The sequence below is a fragment of the Centruroides sculpturatus genome, unplaced genomic scaffold (assembly GCF_000671375.1).
Source record: "Centruroides sculpturatus isolate CEXI.00-Female unplaced genomic scaffold, Cexi_2.0 scaffold724, whole genome shotgun sequence".
Taxonomy (NCBI): Eukaryota; Metazoa; Arthropoda; class Arachnida; order Scorpiones; family Buthidae; genus Centruroides; species Centruroides sculpturatus.
In genome coordinates this window covers 76,711-92,841 of record NW_019384937.1, presented here as the reverse complement: position 1 = coordinate 92,841, position 16,131 = coordinate 76,711, and the positions used below count along the sequence as shown (strand labels likewise).

The 16,131-nt window shown below is 30.8% G+C and overlaps 1 protein-coding gene across 1 annotated transcript in view; it reads right to left on the bottom strand.

Moving 5' to 3' along the window:
• Nucleotides 1-15,243, bottom strand: part of LOC111632078 (YTH domain-containing protein 1-like) — a 144,084-nt gene extending 128,841 nt beyond the window's left edge. Inside the window, exon 1 of the mRNA XM_023376433.1 lies at nucleotides 15,059-15,243. Coding sequence (XP_023232201.1) covers nucleotides 15,059-15,080 — 22 coding nt within the window. The 5' untranslated portion in view covers nucleotides 15,081-15,243. The remainder of the gene's footprint in view (nucleotides 1-15,058) is intronic.
• Between the last annotated feature and the right edge of the window lie 888 nt (nucleotides 15,244-16,131).

The following is a 16,131-nucleotide window of genomic DNA, read 5'->3' as shown; positions in this document are numbered from 1 at the left end:
AAGGCCAGTTTTACAGCATTGACAGAATTAATTTGTTTTCCTATTAAAAAGTTGTCCAAATTGCAGAAGTGGTAGTCAGTGGGAGCTAGATCTGGTGAGTATGGAGGAGGATGAAGAAGTTCCAACTCCAATTCCTGTAGTTTTGCCACAGTCATTTGTGCAGTGTGTGCTAGCATTATCATGCAATAAGACAGGAGTCAATCTGTTGACCAATCTAGGCTGTTTTTCTTTAACTTTTTGCATCATTTTATCCAGTTGGTTGCAGTATATTTCTGCTGTAATCGACGAGCCAGGTTTCATGAAATCATAATGGATCACACCTGCGCTAGACCACCAAACAGTCACCATCAGCTTCTTTTGATGAATATTGCACTTTGGAGTGTGTTTTGGTGATTCATCCTTGTCCAACCACTGTGATGAATGTTTGCAATTATCATATTGGATCCATTTCTCATCACAAGTGACAATTAAATTCAAAAATGGATCAGATTTGTGACAAGAATGCAACATCAAGTAAGCTTCCAAACACTTTTGTTTCTGTTTTTCATTCAGTTCATGTGGAACCCACTTATCCAACTTTTTCACTTTACTGATTTCAGCTAAATGAGTTAATATTGTTTGTTTGCTAATACCAAACTTCAACGATAATTCATAGACACTCTGAGATGGGTCAGACTCAATAGGTTGTGAAGGATGAAATTTGTAGGTAATAATATTGCCGGTTGGCAATATTATTACCTACAAATTTCATCCTTCACAACCTATTACAGTAATACCCCGACTTACGCAAACCCGGAGTTACTCGATTTTCAAATCTCGTCGATTCGTCTTTTGTTTGAGCGCCACGAAACCCTTGATTACTCACTCCCCCCACACTATTGTTCAGCTTACATGTTTGGCGGAATCCACACATAGCTACAATTTATTTTGTGTTATTTATTTCTGTGTTTGTTATATCTACAGAGACTTGAGAGTAGGGTTTGCGAAGTCTCGACATTCTCAAAGTCCCGGAACACGAGACAACCGACGATCAAAATCTCGAGACGTCCCGGGACTTCGAGACTTCTCGGAATAAAATTAGAATCGAGTTCATTTTTGGCGAGATGTGTTAATAAAAAGGCAATTTTAGTAAAAATCAACATTTATTGAACATAAATTCAAATCCTAACATTTATAACGTTAATTAAAATCTAAACAGTTCGTATGTTTAATTCTTATAATTATAAATTCGTTTTTTGGCAGTGAAATCTTAAAATCATAAAACCAATTTAGTAATCATACTAATCATTAATAATCATCACCTAGTTTCTATTCATTAGTCATATAAATAATATAATGAACTAGCAATTAGACATCTTTTCTGATTTAATAAAATAGGCATTTAAAAACATTTGCAGAGCATTCACAATTTGTCTGACAATCTGTTTCTGACTTTTGTAATAATGTCTCGGGACAAGGAGAACACACACTCGTTTTCAACAGATGTCGGTTTTATTGTGTTTAAAGCTTTATAAAGCAGTTACAAACTTTCAGTACGTTTTCTGGTTTCTTCAAATAATTGGAACTCCTTTTTTAATGCTGCTGTTGATCTTTTTGCAAAAATTTCGGGTACATTTTCTTCGATTTTTTTTATTGCCTCCTGTTCCATTTGACTTTGAAACGACTCATTGGGTTCATTGTGTACTGTAGAGCTACTGGTACTGGGTTCAGCGTCCACTATTTCCAAATCTGGCGTTTAGATACGAGGGATATTTTCAAAAAGTCTGTAATGCGGATCTTCCGCAAAAGCAATAAATGCAGTTTTATTCAAATTCGAAGTAAAAAAATCTGTATTTTGCGACTGTGAGCTGTGGTGGCCAGTGTGCAAATATTTTAACAAACATTTAACAGAGTAAGGTTAAAAGTCACACGGCCTTGTAAATTACCCTCACTTGCGTTGTTTATTTGTAAACAGAAGGGAGAACAAAAGAAGCGTCGCTCGGCTAACCTTTTGAAAATAAAATTTCGATAAGCGTGTCTCGAGTCTTGACCCAAATGTCCCAGGACCCGAGACAATTAAATTTAGAAAAAGTCCCGGGACTTCGAGACACAAGACGTCCCGGGACGCAAACCCTACTTGAGAGACTCTACTATGTCATCCAAACGAAGTAGAACTAATTCTTCTGCATCAAATAAGAAAAGAAAAACTTTATCTTTGGAATGTAAAGTTAACATTGGGTATGTTCATAAAGTCAAATGAGTTAAGCGAGAATGAAGTCATTGTTATTCCTGTTTTGTTAGACTTTTTGAAGGATTCATTACTAATGCGTTTAACTCATTTGACTTTACGAACATACCTATTATTAAAGACTTTGTTACAAAAATGAAAATTTGTGAATTGGCAAAGAAGTTTGATCTACCGGAATTGTCGGTCAGAACAATTATAAAAGACAAAGAAAAAATTCTCAAAGCTGTGGAAAATGCTCAATCTTTAAATTCAAGCATCATTCGTAAACGTCACAGTATTATCGCTGAGATAGAAACAATGTTAAAATTATGGCGTAATAATCAAGTAAATGTGAAAAATTGTAAAATAATATAGGCCTAATTTCTTATACATATGTATTATCTAAGATTTTATTAAACATTTTTTTCTAAATTATTNAAGTAAATGTGAAAAATTGTAAAATAATATAGGCCTAATTTGTTATACATATGTATTATCTAAGATTTTATTAAACATTTTTTTCTAAATTATTGTTTTCTTTAGTCTCCAGCCCCAATTAAAAATTATTTGTATGTATTTATATGCGAAATTATACCCCGACTTATGCAAATTCGACTTACGCGGTTACCGCTTGGTCCCACCTATCGCGTAAGTTCAAGGTATTACTGTATTATAAAATAGCAAAAAGCTTAATTTAGACGGCAGAAATAAGTTTTATAAAAATTTGTAAATGCTCATAATGAATAAAATCTTCATTAAGTCCAATCCCACTAAAGACATGACCCCTCTACCTTTAACCACCAATTCTCCCAATATACAAATGTCATTACAAAATTTCAGAAATTTTTGACAAAAGGCATCAGAATGTCTTTGTTTTTACATATACAGGTATCCCTTGTACACAAGGCAGTTACATTCCAAAAAAAAGTGCCATATTATGCAAATCCTTGCTATATGAAACAAAGGACTAATGCAAAACATAGGATTACATTCCAGAAGTTAGCAAAAGTATACTATTCTTTTTCGTCACTAAGAGAAACATGTTTATTAAAGCAATGAATAATTAATTAACAATCACAATTAAAAGTACTGTATGGTGCTTTAATATTAATTTTAGTTAAACTAGGGAATTTTCTTTTTACAAAGTATCATCATCATCATGGCTTTTTTGTTGATCTTGATCAGAAGTATTGGCAACATTTTCATATGGATGATGTGAAGAGGATGTTGCAATAGTAAATAGTTATTACTTCACAAGAGTTCTTTCATCGGAGTATAAAAAGGAGGTTGCAAAATAAAAATATACTTATTAATCAAAAATTTGTTCTAGCAAGTTGTGTGTGTTCGGTCGAGTACCAAGCAACTTTTTATCAAGAATTTGTATTCAAGTACACAGATACTGCTGTATTTTGTTGGTCATTTTACAAATGATTACCTACCTAAAGTTAAAAAAGTTTAATAGTACTTATCTAAAAATATTTAAATAAATGCAGGAACTATTCTATTCTCAGCACCGGGATGAAAATGACATCACACTATCGGAACCTGTGACCGGTGCTCTATGCGTATACGTATACGCATAGAGCACCGGTCACAGGTTCTGATAGTGTGACGTTATTTAAATAAACTTTACTAAATAGAAAGATTAATCTACGGAAAGAAAACACAGTGATAGTCTTAAGGGCTAAAGTCTGAGAGCAACAACAATAATACTTGGTTGATACAAAAGTTAGTGCAAGTTTTTTCTTCCTTGTCCTATCAGTTTTCATTAAAGTATACCTGATAAAATCCCAAAATATGAAAATTTCAATATTCTAAAATCTGTGGGCAAATTTGAGACAACATATGTGCTTACTTGAATTAAAAAAAAATATTGAATAATGAAGTTTACACTTAAAATTTGTGAAATTTTATACAGAGGATTTCCAAAACCATGTTAGAGTGAAACCAGAAGTCATGTTGTATGGGGAATATCCTCAATTTTCAAACCGGTTTTTGAGCAAAACTGTGTTGTATGAAGGATACCTGTATTTGTTCATTTTGGGGATAGATAGCAAAAGTCCTTCAAGATTTTTCTATTTACAGTGGAACCTCGGTATACGTCTGCTTTAGAATACGTCCTGTTTGGACAAAACAAATTTTGCTTGGTATACGACTTTTGTTCGGTATACAACTTAATTATACGCGCCATCTATGAACAACTGTCGGTGTACTAGACCAGACTGGACGTTCGCGGTGCCACAGTTTATAACTTTGTTAAATTTCTTCTGATTTTAATTTGTAAGTAAAATTTTATTATTAATCATGAATTGCAAGAAGGCAAATGAAAAGCAACAGAAAACTAAAAAAATGACTAGAATCACAACTGAAAAAAGAGATTGTTGAAAAATATGAAGGTGGCATGCGTGTTCGAGATTTTAACTGTTGCATACCATATTCCAAGAATGACAATATTGACAATTGTGAAAAATAAAAACATTATTAAATCTGCTAACATTGCGAAAGGGGTTAAATCAATTTCTAAACAGAGATCGAAGACATTAAATTATATTGAGAAATTGCTTTTGCTTTGGATAACTGAAAAACAGTGTGCTAGAGACACCATATCAGAAGCAATTATTTGCGAGAAAGGTACAAAGATATATGCTGATCTCATGAAAAATCAAGCAGGAACCAGCCAGGAAAGCGAGGTGTTTAAAGCCAGCCATTTTTTTTTACATGAGAACGAATTAATCATTTTTATATTACTTCGTATGGGAAAGGTTGATTCGGTACATGTCCTATTCGGTATAAGTCCAACAATCAGGAACGGATTAAGATCGTATACCAAGGTTCCACTGTACTTGTAAAAAAAAATAAATAATGTAACATGTATAAATGTTTGTTAATTACAAAATCTTTCTTTTAACTCATTTAACTCGCTTCTTGAAAAATATTATTTAAATTTACTTAGTTAGTAAATCAATAGAAAAGAATAGTCATTTTAATAAAGAAAACAATAAAAAGTTCTATTATTGATTTCTTATTTTGTCACCCAGATGTCCAGCGACTAATTGACCGTTGTTCATTCCCCATCATACAAGTTGATGCTGTCTCCAACACACAAACATCCATAGATACAGAAAACCCCACATTTTTTTTTTCATTTCTTAACATTTCAAGGTTTCAAATCAAAAATGTAAATTTTTTGGAGAAGTCATTTTTAACAATTTACCATACTTTTCCTGTTATATATAACAGCTGAAAGTAAAAAGTACTAAGCATTATTGTAAATCTTTTTGCACAGAAAATGATTAATATGGTGTGTGATTGCCTCCTGCACAACAATTGCTCATAATGGTTATAACATTCATTGGCTCTGTCAAGCAGGGGCGTGCCGTGACATTTGACTATAGGGAAGCTGTGTTTCTGTAAGAAGCCGACATCCAGGGGCAATCAGTCAATTGCGCGTCAGTGATGGTCTAGGGTCCATTCGTATCGTTTATTCGATAAGCCAGTAAAAACCGTAGACTTCTCTAAATGCATTTTTAATATCACAATTACATTCCGAATCGCTAGCCACGATATAAGGGCTACAATTAAAAATAAAATAATAAAAACTTACTCGGTGAAATAAAATATGTGGTGGATGTACCGGTACATACAAAATATTCTTCAATTATATGAATATACTTTTAAAGAAAATTATAATTAAATATAGCTTTGTAAAGAAACGTACATAAAAATAACATAAAATATTCTTTACTTTTTAAATCTTAAAACAATGCACTTAGTCAAATAGCTCCCTACGAGTGGCTAATGGATGGAATCGAAGACGGTTGCAGAGCGTGCATACACGCGGACTGCCAAATCCCCAGGGTGCCGATACCGGTCAATGTCAAATACCTCTTTTGTCGCATCACTAGTATATCTCAAAGGACGCGACAGGGCTGTTGTAGATTTTAAACGTTTCTCACCATAGCTGTAAAAATCTAAATATGTTAAACTTAATAGTCATTTGTTTTCTAACTAATTCGTTTTAGGACCAAGTGTCCTCAGAAATTTCCAAAATTTACAACTTTTCGGTCACTCTCATTGAACTGGAAAAATTTCTGTCTTTATTACATTAATAATACGAAGAAATCAGTCTCCACTGTACTCGGCTAGAGATGGTTCGGTTAAGCTTTTGTTTAAGTAAAATTTCGGCTCTTTCATCAGGGTTTTGTTTATGTCCCCAATTCCCTAATCGCTTAATTATTTAACTACTTCTTAAGTAGAAATAAGTCGAAACCGGTTACTTTGTACTCGAATATTTGTAGTCTCGGGAAAAAAGTGGAAAGACAAATTTTTATGACAAACGGATACATAAATCGTAAATTTAAGGAAAATAAATTCTAGAGCTTTTTCTGTACCTCGTGCATCTCTCTCATTCATTAAATTTAGTTGTAAATGATGCTGTCAAAGTAACAGTTAATTTTTTAACATTATACAAGAATTGTACACGTTTTTTTCTACATCCCCTTAAAGATGGGATATACGAAATCGTAATATCACTGGTTTAACATTGAAATCCGTGAGTAATATAAAATCGGAGAGCGGAATAAAAATATCAAATATTTTAATGGATTTTTTTAAACTCCTGTCAACTATACAGAACTATCATAAAAACATACCAGTAAATTCTTATCGGTTGGGTTAAGTTATAAATCTACTCGTTATTCACGTAATCGAAATATCTAGTGGGCAGGCGGCTAACAGCCCAGAACCGGTCCTTGATAGAATTGGAATCTTTATATGTGTGCAGCTTTCACCCAAGGTCGTAGGCTTCCACCGGCTAAACCGGGTGAGGTTGGTGCTCTGTAAAGCGCATGCGCAAATCTGGCTTTTCGTAATCTGAAAATACAGGAGATTCCACTCCGCCACTAATATTCTAATATACAATAGCAATTTTTTTTCCACGTGTAGTATAGAAATTTGTAATAAGATACATAATGCGGTTATAATAAAATATTGTGCGATTATTTTCATATAATTAAAATTAATATTTATTTATTTTTTAGAGAATACGAGGGAAGCGGCGCTTCCAACGCTTCTAATGACGGCACGCCACTGCTGTCAAGAGAAAAGTGTATTCTTTGAAGATTACCTTAAAGTTCTGGAATATGCTTAGTGGAGGCTGCTGAGATAAAACATGTCTCCCTAGAGCAGCAGTCCCCAACATTTCTGATTGAATGGACCACTAAACTCACAATTTTTAATCCTGTGGACCACTATCATCAATTTTTTAATTGACACAAACATCTATAGAATAATAATCATAAAAATTTCATTTTGCTTTATTAATATGAAATTCACTTGATTAATTATAACAAATTAGTATTGCTGCTTGTTTGAAATAAGTTTATGGATTCTTTGTTCTTTTCCACAAAGGACAACAATTGCACTCACACATTTATTTATTGTTGATTATTTAATGATAAGAGTCATTTTGTGTGTGGTTTTAGATTTGAATAAAACATCCCAAATAAGTGAGAAAAAGCAACCAAGCATTTTGCATTTCTTTTGTAATATTTTGCACAACCTTGAGTTGACCAATGTCCAAATTTCTCCATGGACCACCAAAATTTTCTCACAGATCATCAGTGGTCCACTGACCACCACTGCCATAGAGCATGCATATGCATTCTATTGGATTTAGGTTCAAATACAGTACCTTTCAACATCTGCATTATCAAAGAAGTCATTGATGAATGCAGCCATGTGCATGGACATTATTGTCTATGAAATTTACATTCACAGGATCTTCGAAAAGTCTCACATGTGGTTCCAAAACTTTATCTCTATCTTCTTACACTAATGGCACCCTTGCAAAAACATAGAACTCAGTGTGGCATTTAAGTATAAGGCTGCTCCAGACTATGATAACATCACCTTCAAACTGGTCTCTTTCCATTGTATTTAGACAAGTAGACAGTAGAATCTTGAGTGTGGAATTCCCCATGCTCTCCAGATTATAATCTAAAAAATCATTCTGTAGATTTGCCTGGACTTGTTAGTAAACATAATATTGCCCAATTCATTCAAGGTCTGATATCAATATTCTTAAAACCAACTTAAACAGGCTCTTCTGTGCTTAGTGTACAATGGAATGCAATATACTAAGCATCTGGCAAAAAGATATTCACCCAAAGCATTCCATAGACAGTTTGTCAGAAAACTAACACTGGTGGTTATAGACAGTTTTGTTGAGAGCTATCTACTAGACATTCTTCTATCATTATGCATTATTAACAGCATTCCTGTTGAGAAACTAACTCTTGGATGGCCAATATCTGTTCTTTGAAATCTCACTCAAAGCTCTGATATGGCACTGCAACACATTCAGAATGTTGGAAACATTTATCTGTGACTGGCCTGATTCTATCCTGCCAACATTTTTCCTTTCATGAAACAGCCTATGTACCATCTTATCACTGTCAGCATCTTACAGTAAAACAATAACAAACTGTCCATGATGGTTAAACTAAAACAGAAATAACAACATATGATTGTTGTATTTATCAAGCTTGCATATTTTGTATAAACTTGTGCTTATTAATGGAATATTTGATCACATCTTTAGTATTTTTATTATCTGGAAACATTCACATAAATTTTCTGCTGTTTATTTTTCACTCTAGGAACTGAATGATTATATTTATTTTTTGGACATATAGTACAATATACTTAATAATGTACAGTACAACATAGTACTATCTGGTATCCAAGGTTTAAATCCTATCAAAACAAATTCTAATTTTATTAATGTTTAGTTTTATATTATTAGTGAGGTTGCGGCTGAAGTTTTCATCTTTAAAATGTGAATGTCGAGCGCTGCTATCTTGTAAGTGGCATTCGACGTTCACATTTTACAGATGAAAACTTCAGCCGCAACCTCTCTATTATAGTTACAAAAGGATATTTTATAGAAAAAGAACAGATGTTGGAACCATAAGCATGCAATAGAAAGAAAAAAAGAATAATCATTATTAAGACTTAAATTAGGATTTATTAGAACATTCTGTAACATTAAATAATGTTAAGTGTTTAAAACATTTCATTTAAAGTTCAGACAACCATTAAAAATTACCTAAAAATAAATTGTTAATTTAATAATATATATATATATAAACAAGACAAAGTCTTTCAAGTTAAGCAAATTTACTTATCAGTAGTTTTAATATTTTCAGTTTGCAAATCTAAAAGCTGGATTATTTTTGAGCTAGAATTAAGCTAATTTTTAATTAACTTAATCTAATTACAGAATTTAGCCTAAAAGCAGCTGTTACATTGACATCCTGTGATAGGATTAATAAACTAAAATTAATTTTTAATTTTATTAAATTATCTTATTAATATTAGCACAAGTTGACAGCTTAATGGTCTGCTTTTAATGGCTATTACAATTTGACTATGGTCACAGGATGGTCCATTACTTCCATACTTTTTTTAGCCAATCTTGACATATGGGGAACTGCATTACTGTGCAAGCATTACCTTATGCATACTCAGGACTTAGCACCCTCTGATTTTTACCTTTTTATTAGAAAAAAGCTTAGATTGTGTATACTTTCAAATGGCTAATTTAATTTTAACATATTTCATAAAAAATTTAATAATTTAAGTTTGTTTTTTATAACTTACTTTTGGGACATGCCCTGTAAGTAACAGCTATCAATACTTTTTATGCCAGTACGACATACCAGTGTGTTCTGGCTGAAAACAGCATTGGTTGTATCTTATAAGTTAATTGGTCTGGAAGCAAAGATTGAACAGAGCTTGGTAGAGTAATTGGCCACACATCTATACAATATTCAGAAGTTGCAAGTTTCAGTCCAGCTCCAGATCATCTCTTCCAGAATATTTATAATTATTAAATTTAATACAAAATGATGATAAACTTTAGTCTAAAATATGCAATATCTATATAATTAACTAGCTAACTTCTGGGTTGGTAATTCATTTATCACTATAATCTTGGCTTGATTTTCTATATAATTATACTTCTTTTATACTCAACAATTCAAATTTTTCAAAATTCCAGATTATTATATTTTCAATTATCTAAATTGAATTTAATTCTAGAAATCTGAATAAATAAGTTTTTATTATTTGTTTCGAAAAAAATGTAAAGTAATTTAAAAAAAAAATGAAATGCATATTCATAAAAACAAAATAATATAGATTTTCATTTTTGTTTCTTACACGGTTGTTAGTTACATTTGGAGAAAGATAACTGAATTTTGAAATATCTTAAATGTGATTTCATACCTCAGTTATCTAAATATATAGCTATCTTATACATATTATCCTGGTTGTTGGTTTTTGATCTTTTCACCTTTTATAGACTTCTAAACTTTTTAAAAAATCAAATATCTTCTACTGTCTTATGTATTTTAATGTCTATACCATTGAATTTCATTTTAATTCATGGTGTATTCATAATTATGCTGGAGCTATTGTTACATAAATTACACTTGTTTTCCTTAAAAGCTTTTCTTAAGAATAAAAAACGAAAAGTATGCAAAATACATTAAAGCAACAAAAACTTTTATTACTATTTAATTATTGTTAATTTCTGATTTTTATTTCTGCTAGATTAACTTTACGTAAGTTTATTTTTTACATTTTACAAATTTTTTACAATTCCTTGAGAATGTCAAAAGATGAGCTAGAGTTTGCTTATGTTTAAGTTAATTAAAAGTGAACTCTGAATGTTTACATGTAAGTTTATTTGTACTCCAAACCAACGACTACCTACAATTAACCATTAACCAGTGCAAAATTCTTTAAAATCGGCGAACGTTTTCGATTCCCCTCCTGGGATCTTCTTCAGGCTTACTTCTTTATAGCTTTCGTTATAACCGGATTCTTTAATTCGAATGTTTTTGAAAAAACGTAACGTGCCATTTTTCAAAAAAATTTCCGAAAACGGAAGGAATCCACGGAGAAATAACACGTGGATTCCTTCCGTTTTCGGAAATTTTTTCATGAGTTGTCATGAGTTGTTTCATGATAAAAAACAAAAGGGTTTTATATTTTATGAAAACTTAACACAATTTGATAAAACTAGAACTATTTTTCAACCCAGTTTTGGATCAGTTTCTGTTTATGAATTAAAAGCTTTTAATTTATAAGCCAAATTGTTCCAAGAATAGACTAAAAGATTTAGTTCATTCTTGGAACAATTCGGCCTTCGTATGCATTTTTCATTAGAGAGATAATTATAGACTCCTTCTCTATAGATAAAATGCATCAAGAATCAATTTCTAAATTGGATTGACAAACAACAAAAAACTTCACTTGAATATTTTTGCTAACTTTATATAGAGATGAGTTGATATAGTAGTGTCATTGACCACTGGTATGGACATAAGAAATAATCGTGTCTGCATAAAAATTCAGTGATTGATTTATTTCTATATAAAAATGTTTTTGAATTTACAGTTGACCCCCCCTATAAGATATACATACGTTCCATTCTTTAGGAATCCGATTTCTTACGAATCCTTCCAATCACAACCTGACACATGTCAAGTTTATGGACTACGGCTGTTTGAAAGATTTTCTTCCATAAAATTAATCGATTCTAGACTAATCCGACTCAACATTTCCAAAATACGTATATTTTTTCGCAGTTTTATAGGAATCGTAATTATAGGGGGGTCGACTGTAACTCATCTCTATCAAAAATAATAACAATTTATTGATATAAGTACTAAATACATAATAATAACATAAATTTAACAATAGTAAGACTGTAGATGGGAAGATAATTTTAAGTTAGATAATATTTTGACATAAAATCAAAAATTAATTTAAAATTAACTAAATCAAATGCAATTAAAATAACACTAATTAGTGAAAACTGAGTTACAGGATGTTTCACAAATTTTGGCTGGGAGCTATGGGCTATGCATTACTTAAGCAGGACTTTAAAACCTTTAAAAAGTATGTTTTTGGCAATCTGAGATATGTTTTGTATCTTGTTAAATTCATATAATGTAACATAAATGTACCCTTCACATTCTGATATAGACTTGTCCTTTCTACTACAGTGCATTCCAGCAGTCTGGAAAAGATTTGTGAAATTCACCTGTAAAATATGTTTAATACAATAGAAAATATAGATTTTTTAAAGCAGATTATGAAAGTAAATGATTAGTCAACAATATATACCTTTAGGCAAATATCTGATAATTCTAAGCTTACAATCATTCAACAAATATATCAGAATGATGTAGAATGTGTTTCCTGCACATCATTCTAATCTGTTAACTAAATGATTAAGAGCATAAAGATAGTCAAAACTTTATCAAAAATGTTTCTTTTAATAAAGGTATTGGCTTCTTGAATTAAGTAGTTATTCATTTATTAATACAGTGACACATTTGTAAACTTCTATCAATTTTTTTAAGTCTAAAAATAAGTAATGATAAAATATTAATTTAAAAATATTGTAAGAAAACAATTAATAAAATTAATCATCATCTATATGAACTATTTATTTTATTCCACAGAATTTCAAAATAAAGTTGAAAAAATAAATTAAATTTATGAAGTAAAATAAGTTTCTATATTGTATATTTACCAAAACTGATCATGAGCAGATTAAATAAATATATTGAGAATATTAAGAGCAACTTAAACTAAAACTTAAAGATTTCAAATTTGAATAACAATAAAATTAATTGAAGTATTTTGAGACTAACCATGTTGTTATTACATCACATAACCATTTATTGCAAAAATGCCACTTAAATGTTCTTAACATTTAAATTACATTTTTAAGCTGCCGACAAAACAAAATTCAATTTAATTAAGAAGATAAAATGTAAATGTATTTCAAAAAACAAGGACAAAAATAACAAGAGTTATTAATTTTAATATACTACAGAAGCCATAGTTAATTGCAAAATTCCAAACTAGTTTCTGAGCCACAACATTAATAATATATTCAAATGTTATCCACTTCATTTATTCTTTCTATTTAATGTATTTTATTTCAAAAATAATTAGCATTTATTTCTGTTCCAGATAATTTAATTATTAAATCAGCATTGAAATCAATTTAATTTCAGTTTTTAGTTTGGCCAGATTCTATTTAGTTTGACTATTTTATATAAAAACTTTAAAATTTGGTTTTAGTACTGAGTCAATTACTGTTTTACATTCAGTTCAAGTAAAAATCAAAGCAAAATTACTACAAAAACTTTATGTTTCTGTAATTCTAATTTTATGGTTAGATGCATTTTATAACATTAATTTCCTCAAAAAAATAAGTGAAATTTATTCATATCACCGAAATATTTGATTCTACATGCAGTAAAACCCCAACTATCTGAGGTTCTGCATTATCCGAGTTGAACCTGTAAGTGAATACACTACTTTCTTATACCATAATTTATAAATAATAACATTTATTATAAAATAAATTGCTTCTGTTACCTTTCATGATTTAACTTCAATGCAAGGCAAACCCTTCATATTAAAACCTAACTTACAACAATACACATTTTTATCCTTGGAAGTATTGTATGTATATTAGCTACATAATAAATGATGTAAAAATTGTTGTTCCTATATATGATTAAATTCACTAAGATATGAAAAGAGGCTTAAAAGGAACAGACCATATAAATCTTTAATATTCATAATTTTTAACCTGAAATTGCTGTGGCTGTTCATTTTATTTGCATTTTTGGTTATCCGAGGTAGCATCGGTCTATGTTGGCTCGGATAATTGGGGTTCTATCAAGCATTTTTATCAATTATGCCTTTGGCAAAAGTGGCTTGCTATATTTTAACAAAAATAAATATAAGCAAAATCAAATGTAAATATTTTGTTTCTGTTATGTTCTAAATTTTATTTAAAAAACTTAAAAATAGAGATGCTAAAAGCATTTACATTTTAAGTTTTACTTTACGTAATTCCGTAGACTTCAAACTCAATTGTACGTTGAATTAAAACATTTTAATAAACAATTATTTTACAAAATCCAGTTGAATCATTAGATTACTAACAAATATTGAGTTTGATTTTATTTGTGATAAGTTTTTACCTAAAGAAGCCTTTAATATAAGGTTTCTGTAAGTTATTGAAGATTTCTTTGGGTATATAAGACTTTTGTTAGACTGAAAACATCTTTAAATTAAAGAAATCTTTAATAAACTTACGAAAATCCTTTTTTTTTTCATCGAAGACTTTTATCGAAGCACACACTTGTTTATGACTTTTCCTGCTCCGTGGGCACCATGAGGGTGTTTCAAGCCTGCAGTGGAATCAGCCAGGCCACAACAAGAGACAGGGCTAAACATTGGAGATGGACCACCCCTGGAAAACTCCAGAGGTTTATCGACCCATCCGGATTCATTCCCAGGTTCTCCGCAACAGTAGACCGAAATCATTCGGCCCATCCGACTGGGCTTTTATCTTAAAAAGCTTTCAATAAAAAGCAGTGTGTGTTTGTCAGATGTCCATATAAAGATGTGTAGTCCATATAATGCTTCTATTCAATTTTAAATGCTGATTTACGAAATAATTTATTATTTAATTAATTTTTATGTATAATTTACAGACTTAATGAAATGATTAAATTTAAAGTCAGAGTGTATTTTACAACATTAATTTTCTCAAAAAAATGATCAAAATTCATTCAAATCGATGAAGTGAAGTACAATATACTTGATTATAGTTACATACATCATTAATTATAACTTTACATATAAAATACGGCAGTATAATCGATTTTACGTGGAAAAAATACAAGTTATGTAAGTGAAAGGTATGTTTAAGCCTTGAAAAATACTAGAATAAAAAGAAATTGTTTTTACCTTTGTTATCTTTTTCGTCCATTATTTCCTCTTTGCCCTTTTAATATTAAGAGTAATGATTCTAACAAACTTCAAAAATGATTGAATTTGTTTACAGATTCAAAACCAAATGAAGAACCGATCACATACAACCAACATCAATTACAAAATTATCTCGATCAAACGACGCTTGCGCTGCCTTGCTCTTTCCAACACGCCACCTACTTTTTAATATATATTTTATTTAAATTTTAAAATTTTAATGTATGTTTATATATACGTTTAGAATAAATTTATTAATTAATACGGAAAAATCTTTAATAATTAATATATATATTTTTATTAGCTAACAGTTATATGACAAACAATACCAGGCCATTATGAATAGTGACAAACATCGGACATTGTAATCAATGGCGTAATCCTATCAGCAAAAAGGGGATCTCAGGCAATTCGCCTGAGATCCCCATCAACAGGGCCCTCCCCAAACTAATCTTTTATAAACTTATTACTGTACTAAGAATATCGAAATTCAAATTTGGGGCATATCTGGTGACCATAGACAGAGCCGGACCTACCATAGGGCAAACGGAGCAGCCGCTCCAGGCGCCAAGTTTNAAGGACAACCAAGGGGGGTGCCATAATAGGATCTCGCTCCATCCTAAAACTTGTCTCGGACCGGCACTGACCATAGATTGTCCGTGTGAAACCGGACTTACCCGGCAGAGGTTTTGTTAAAAAAAAAGGGGGATTCCCTAAACATTCTCCCAATACGTGTTAAATAGTAAAGTCTTCTCATGTGCGTTCCTCTTCGTCTCATGTGCGTTCCTGTATGATAATTTAGACACAGCAATTTTGTGCTTTTTCCAAAATGAACATAGAAAGAACAAGAAGCAATCAAGTATTAAAATATAGTGTATGTTGATTAATAAAGAATTTAATGTAATAAATATATATGTATTAATTAATATTATCTATATAATATGAGCGAATTTTTATTAAAATACTTTGAAATAATTCGCACAAATAAATAATTCTAAAAGAAAACAGTGGACTTTCTTTTTGAAAATCAAATTTCCCAAAGTAAGATGACC